Source organism: Vombatus ursinus, unplaced genomic scaffold (genome assembly GCF_900497805.2).
Source record: "Vombatus ursinus unplaced genomic scaffold, bare-nosed wombat genome assembly UNPS02014801.1, whole genome shotgun sequence".
Classification (NCBI taxonomy): Eukaryota; Metazoa; Chordata; class Mammalia; order Diprotodontia; family Vombatidae; genus Vombatus; species Vombatus ursinus.
The window spans coordinates 27,759,976-27,768,240 of record NW_020954579.1 but is presented as its reverse complement, the minus strand read 5'-3'; the positions used below and the strand labels follow the sequence as shown (position 1 = coordinate 27,768,240).

The 8,265-nt window shown below is 36.5% G+C and overlaps 1 protein-coding gene across 1 annotated transcript in view; it reads right to left on the bottom strand.

Annotated features, from left to right (window-relative positions):
• Window positions 1-8,265, bottom strand: part of BPTF (bromodomain PHD finger transcription factor) — a 150,423-nt gene that overhangs the window by 35,745 nt on the left and 106,413 nt on the right. The window contains 1 exon segment of the mRNA XM_027873395.1: window positions 325-548. Within this exon segment, the coding sequence (XP_027729196.1) occupies window positions 325-548 (224 nt within the window).

Genomic DNA, 8,265 nt, shown 5'->3' with positions numbered 1-8,265 from the left:
ACTACTACTACTACTACTACTACTACTACTACTACTACTACTACTACAACAACATATAATGCAATTCTGTGTATACCACTTCAAGGTCCACAAAGTCCACACACACCTCTCCCCCTCAGACCTGTGAGGCAGACAAGACAAGCCCTATTTATTTTTCTCTACTCTACAAATGAAGAAACCTCAGCTTATAGAGAAGGGTGGTATGGTGCAATGAGCATACAACCTGGAGCCAAGAGCCATGTGCTGGGTCCTGATGGTATTCTCCAGAGCAATAACATACAAGGTCACACTTAAAGTTTTCAAAAAGTAGTTGACATTATTTACCTGGCCTTGTGTTAACTGAGTGAGCTGAGCCATTGTAAGTTTCACTTGTCCTTGCTGGGGCCGAGGAGGCTGTGGGGTGGAGGATGGAGGCTGTATGTGTGGCACAGGAGCTCCTGATGTTACTACCTTTTGTCCAGAGCTTGAAGATGCTGCACTAGGACTAGACACCGCAGTGGAAACAGGCTGCCCCCTGATGATTTGAGTTACTACCTGTTGAGTTTGACCTGTAAAAATAATACACCATTAAGGATGCTAGAAATACACTGAGCATTTTGTTGTTATTGCTGAGAGACAGTACAACAAAGATCATTATATAGTCATTTCAATCTTCAAGTAAGACTAATATATATTATTCATCAAGTTATGCAAATAGTGACTCAACTGGATTCCACCATGCCAACTTCCCACTTAACTGCCTAATCTATTTATAGTCTCTCTCCCCAGCAATGATTGTGTCCAAACAGTGCCTATGTATCTAGGAGTGAGAAGACATTCTCCATGGGTACAATTAAGCCAATTTGGACACATTTTCAATCTAACTTTCTTATGGTATCCTAGGCCCCCAATTCTTATTTTTCTTAAAAAAAAAAACCAAAAAACCAAAAACAAACCTTTTTACTGACCTTGTTTGTTTTATATTCTACCTTCACATTCCTCCTTCCCCAGTTAACCATTCTTTCTAACAAAGAGTAAGACAAAAAAGCAGTTCCACAAAACTAATCAACACATCAAATGTATCTGAAATTTCCTCTGCCATTAGGTCATTCACTTAGGCCCTTTTGCCATGTACCCTGCCATTAACACTGCCATGATACTGAAGCATCTGAACCAGCAATGGTACTGGGGAGTGGACCTCCAGAATTCCTACTCTATAGTTCAAATCTCTCCAGTGAGTGTAAAATTGCATGACCTCAGACCAGATTAGATTATGCTTCATATCCCATTCAGCTGTCCAACCATAACAACTTGCCATCTGCATGGATGCTAGTACATTTCCCCTACCTCAGCTTTCTACCTTTTGCTCTAGAAACAGTCATCAAACAGTAACACTACTTTTTGGAAAGTGAGCATGAGCTAAATGATGGATCAGATCACCATCTATAACTCTCCAAACCAAGACTCTCTTCCCTGGCTATCACACATCTATATAGGTTATCTCCTCATATAAGAATGCCTCTGCTTCTCAAGGGCAGATTGTCTCACTTTTTGTATTAATCTTTCCAGTGGCTGACACCCAGTCAGTGCTTAAATGCTTTTTACGTTCATATATGATATGTTCCTCATTCATATATGCAACATTCCACATCTGTAAACCCAAATTTCTGTGAAGGGGGATGCCTTTCCCAACTTTTTTCTGAAGTTGTTGTTCATTATTAAGGCACACAGTTTCTATTTTTCTGTTCTTTTCATTTACATTGTTGTAGTAATTGTGTATATGGTTTTATTGGTTCTGCTTATGAGTCTTCCTGTGCTTCTCTGAATCCTTCACAAATTGTTTCTTGTGGTGCAGCTATTTTACTGCATTCATGTGCCACAATTTGTTTCCTATTCCTCAATCAATGGGCAATTACTTTATTTCTAGTTCTTTACTATCACAAAAAGGGACGCTATCAATATGTGGGTATGTATGGGACTTTCATTTCTATCTCTGACTTTCTTGGGATTTAGGCTTAATAGTGAGATCTCTAGGTAAAAGTGTTGGGCCATTTTAGTAACTTTTCTTTTAAAGCAAAATTCCCAATTGCTTTTTAGACTGGATGGACCAATTCACAACTATACCAATAGAAATACCAGTGTGCCTGTCTTTCCACAGCCCTTCCCACTTTATTTTCATCTTTGGGCATTTTTGCCACATCCCCATTTCTATCTCTGTATCCACTCCTCGAATAGAAGCGAGAGATCGAATAGAAGCATACTATGCAAAAAGTCTGGATTTAATACACTTCATCTGTACTTTGTTGCTGTTATTTAGTCATTTGCAATTATATCTGACTCTTGGTGACCCCATTTGGGGTTTTCTTGGCAAAGATCAGTACTGGAGTGGTTTGCCATTTCCTTCTCCAGCACATTTTATAGATGAGGAAACTGAGGTGAACAGGGTTAAGTAACTTGCCCAGGGTCACATAACTAGTGTTTGAGGCCAAATTTGAACTCAGTTCTTCCTGAGTCTAGGTCTGCCATTCTATCCACTGTGCCACCTAGCTGCCTCTTCAGTTGTATTTAAAATAGAACAAATCTGTGACTTCAAACCACAAGCATCTATCAACTACCCAGAGTGTGCCAGTGCATCAGGGATACAAAGACTAAAATGAAAGAGTCTCTGCCCTCAAGGAACTCACATTCTCCTGGTGGAGACAACATCTATATAAGTAAGTATATAGTACACACACACACACACACACACACAGAGTCATTTTTTTGGAGGGAGAAGGACACTAGCTACTTGTAAAAATCTGGAAAAGTTTCACACAGCAAGTTCTTAATAAATGATTATTGAATGATTGATGTTAGAAAATGGTGCTTGATTAGAGTTTTGTTTGTTTGTTTGTTTTTTTAAAGGCAATTGGGGTTAAGTGACTTGCCCAGGGTCACAGAGCTAGTCAGTGTCAAGTGTTTGGTCTGAGGCCGGATTTGTACTCAAGTCCTCCTGACTTCAGGGCCAGTGTTCTATCCACTGCACCACCTAGCTGCCCCTTGATTAGAGTTTTGAAGGGAATAACTTGAGATGAAGTGGAGGACTCATTTCAGGCATAGGGCAGAAGCAGGTGAAGGCATGAACATGGGAGATGGAAGGTCCTGTGTGGAAAATGACAAGAAGGTCAATTTGGCTGGACTACTGAATACAAGAAAGGGAATAATATTTAAGTCTGAAAAAGTAAGTTGTGACCACATTATGAAAGGTTTTAAAAACTGAAAAGAGAAACTTATCTTAGAGTCACTGGAATTTACTGAATAACATGGTCAGACTTACATACTTTAGCAAAAGTATTTTGGCAACAGAATAAAGATGGGAGACATCATATGGGTACTTCCTTCAGTGGTAAAGACTACAAAGTCTTCTAATAACAACAACTATAATTCACATTTATAATCTTTATAGTTTATAAAGTGCTTATCTCACATTAACCCAGTAAAGCAAATAGTACATTATCTTCATTTTACAGACGAGGAAGCTAAAGCTTTTGGAGGTTAACTGACTTGCTTATGATGACAGAGCTACTAAGTAGTTTGTTTTTATTTATGAATTTGACAAATATCAACATTTTCCTAAAGCACTCTACTTCTCCCTCTCCAAGAAAAACAACTCAGAAGAGAAATGCCTATGAAATCACAACTCTTCCCCAAACATACAAGTTGGTTTTATTCATTGTGTAGATTTCAAATTTAACATAGTATTTCCAAGACTGCTATGCTTACCTCTGTTCCTTTCTGAACTTCCTTGTACTAGCTTATTTTTTCTAATGATGCATTGGTGCTCTCTTCCTTTTTAGGATCATTGCTACTAACCTAACAATCCTGACCCCTACCACTGCTGAAAAAAAGTCCTCTCCTGTCAAAGAAGTAGCCACCATGCAAAGCAAATCCACACATTGGCCTGGTACCATTTTGCTTCTATCAGTCCATTATCTCTTGATCGAGAGATGAGAAGTCAATACTGATCATCAGTTTTTCATGTTTCTTTCCCTTTACAATGTTGTAGCCATTACATAAGTTGTTCTCCTGGCTCTGTTCAATTCACTCTTCATCAGTTCAGACAAATACTCCTAGGCTTCTCTATATCTGTCCTCTTTGTCATTTCTTATGGAGCAAGAATATTCAATTATATTCATACACTATAATTTGTCCACCCATTCCTCAAATGATAGGCACTCACTTGGTTTCTAATTCTTTGCTAAAACAAAAATGCTGTAATATTTTTGTACATGTAAGTACTTTTCCTTTCTTTGATATCTTTATGTTTAGTAATGACATTGGTAGGTCAAGGGGTATAAACAGTTTAATGATTTGAGTAGTGCTTTTCAGAATGGCTGAACTAATTCAAAGTTCTACCAACAGTGCCTAAGTGTGCCTGTTCTTTCACATATCCCCTACACTTGTCACTTTCCTTTTCTATCACCTTTGCCAATCAGACAGATGTGAGGCAGACATTCAGATTTGTTTGAATTTGCATTGTATTTACTATTAGTAATATGGAACATTTTTTCATGATTACTGAAACCTTGCCCTTCATCTTTGCAGAGTTTATATTCTCTCAACTTTTTGTCGACAAAGGACTAACACTCTGGTTCTTTCTTATTGGTATCAATTTCCTACATACCTTTGGGTATGAGACCTTTGTTAGGGAAAATTAACCAAAAATTTCTTTCTTTAATTAACTCCCTCCCTTTTTAAAAATTTATTTTATTTTTAACTTATGGAATAAAACAAGCACTTTCATAACACAGTATAATAAAAAAAAGATTGCACATGAAACTTCAAATTTATTATATACAACTTGCTATTCCTTTTAAATACATAACAAAGTTAGATAAATTTCTTTTATTTTCTTTTTTTTCCCTCCCCTTCCCTCCTCCCAGTCTGGCCCTACAGATTACTACCATTAGACACAAATTATATATATTACATACACACACACACACACACACACACACACACACACACATATACACACACACACACACACACATATAAATAAAGTTATTCTGTACCTACTTCTATTTATCAGTTCTTTCTCTGGCTGCAGATAGAATCTTTCTTCATATGTCTTAATGACTTAGTCATTCAGAGTCATTCTTAAAACAATATTGCTGTAACTGTATACAATGTTCTCTTGGCTCTGCTGAGTTTGCTCTTCAAGGCCTGATTTCACCTCTGCAACATCTCTCAAATATTCTCCCTTCTCTCCTCTGACACTGTCACCATTCTAGTGCAAGCCCTCATTACCACATGTCTTGATTATTCAAATAGCCTGTTGATGGGTCTGCCTGCCTCAAGTCTCTCTCCCTTCCAATTCATCTTCCACTAAAGTGATTTTCCTAAAGTACAAGTCTGATCACGTCTACCTGGCCCCTCCCGCGCAATAAACTCCAGTGGCTGCTCTGTTTGGCATTCAAAACCCTTCATGACCTAGACCTCTCTTACCTTTCCAGTCCTTACACCTTACTCCCTAACACACAATGTTTGGTGCAGTGACACTTGCCTCCTGGCCGTTCCACAAAAAAGACACTATATCTCCCGGCACCAGGTATTTTCACTGGCTGTCTCCCTTGCCTTGGAACCCTTTCCTTCTTCCACTTCAAGAACTCCTAGGCTTCCTTTAAATCCCAAGTAAAATCCTATCTTCTACAGGAAGCCTTCCCTCACCCCTTTTAATTCCAGTGGCCTCCCTCTGCTAATTATTTCCTATTGATCCAACTTATTACCTTGTATAAAAATCCTGCATCAAATTCCTAGCCTTGTATAGTATTTGTTTGCATCTTGTCTCCCCCATTAGATTGTAAGCAAGGACTTACAATGGCAAGGACTGTTTTTTGTCTCTCTGTGTATTCCCAGCACTTAACAAAATGCCTAGTACATAGTAGGTGATTAATAAGTGTTTACTGATTGATTGATTGAAATAGTGGGGAATTCTTTAGTTTCTCAAACATTTATCCTACCGTGTTCAACTGCTTCTGGATCTTGTGTATCTAATCTCTTCTACTGAACTGGTTTTCTATTTATTTTCTATTGTTGTGCAGTCATTTTTCAGTCGTCTCTGACTCTTTGTGACTCCATGTGGGGTTTTCTTGGCAAAATACTAGAGTGGTTTGCCATTTTCTTCTCCAGTTTATTTTACAAATGAGGAAATGAGACAAACAGAGTTAAGTGATTTACCTAGAAGCACACAACTACTAAGTGTCTGAAGCCAGATTTTAACTCAATCTTCCTGACTCCTAGCCTGGCACTCTATCCACCTTGCCACCTAGCTGGCCCTTTCCTATTTTTAAACTAATAATTTAAACTAACACTAAGTAGTTCTGATGATTATTGCTTTTTAATATACTTTGAGATATAGTAGTACTGTTAGGTCCTCTTAATTCTCACTTTTTAAAGTAGGAATCTCCCCTTGAGAGAGGAGAAACCTTTTGTTCCTCCATATGAACATCATAATTTTTCTAGTTCTATATAGTAACCTCCTTGGCAGTTTGAATGGCATGGCACTGAATGTGTAAATTAATTTGGGTATTATTTCCATTTTTATCATATTACCATGGTCCAACCAAAAGCAATCACCACATCTCTAATTATTTATTTCATTTTAACAGTGTTTTGTAGTTGTACTCACACAGTTCCTGTGTGTGTCTTGGAAGCTTGATTCCCAAATATTTTATACATTTTACAGATAAAGTGAATGGAATTTCTTTTTATCTTCCTGTTGGTTTTGCTGGTAATATACAGAAAAGCTGATTTTTTTTGGGGGGGGGTGGTGAGTATTCTATATCCTGCTGTTTTACTCAATTATTGTTTCAGTTAATTTTTTATTATATTCTCTAAGGTCCACTAAGTAAACATTCGCATTATCCGCAAACATTGAAAATTCTGTTAACTTTCTGCCTTTGCACAGTTCCTAAATTTCTTTTTATTTTCTTAAGGCTACAGCTAGTATTTCTAGAGTTACATTAAATAACTGGTGATAATGGATATCCTTGCTTTACCCATTCGCTTATTGGAAAGGTCTCTAGTATTTTTTCATTACAAATAATGCTACCTTATGGTTTTAGAGAAATCTATTTACCATATTAATGGACAATCTATTTAATCTTCTGCTTTAAAATTTTTTATTTTCAACATGTACAGGTATTGTACCTTGTCAAAATGTTTTTTTCTCCATCTATTTATATATGCACATGATTTTATGGTTTTTATTTGTCTTAGAAGAACATTTTCTTGTTGTGCAAAAATATTTATCTACTACTAAAATTAGTTCTGTAAATTTTGATAGAATTGACTTGCAAATCTACTTGGTCCTGGTTTCCTTTCATTTTTAGAGGTCCTTTACGGTTTGTTTGATTTCTTTTCCAAGATTGGGTTAAGTTCTCTCTTTCTCTGTTATCGTATTTTATACATTGGTAAACATTTATTTTCATTTGTTATCAGTATGTCCATATTATTTTATAAAATTTTGGAATAATTTCTCTTATTTGCTCTTTATTATAAATTTTTTTTCATTTTAAATATTAGCAATTTGGATTTCCTTGCTTAAAAAACAGATTAACAGGGCAGCTAGGTGGCACCAGCTTTGGAATCAGGAGCACCTGAGTTCAAATCTGGCCTCAGACACTTGACACTAGCTGTGTGACCCTGGACAAGTCACTTAACCCCACTGCCCACCCAACAAATAAATAGACAGATAAATAAAATAAAAAGTAGATTAACTAATGATTTATAAATTTCATTAACTAAGAAAACTCCAGGCCCTAGTATTTTAAAATCAATTTGGCTTTTATTTTTTCTTTGATTTTTTTCAAGAATGTCTATTTTGTGGGAATAGGCACTTAGAGTTATAAATTCCTTTCCCTTTTCCCCACCTCTGGACTACTTTGGTTGAGTACCAAAGGTTTTGTTAAGTGGTCTCACTGATGTTATTTAATGAAATTATGTTGTTTCTATGATTTGTTCTTTAACTCATCATGTTTTAGGATTACTCAGTTTCCACTCAAATTTCAAAAGCCCTTTGCTCGTTCGAATTTTTATTGTTCAGTGGTCAGGAAAAATATTTTTAATATTTCTGCCTTCCTGTGTTCACGAGGTTTTTATGCCCTACTACATAGTCAGATTTTGTAGATGTACTGTGTACAGCTGAGAAATGTGTGTATTTATTTATATAATTTAGCAATTACCAAAGAGTGTCATTTCTAACTTTTGTAAAATTTTATCAGGTCTCTAATTTGCTTCTGATTA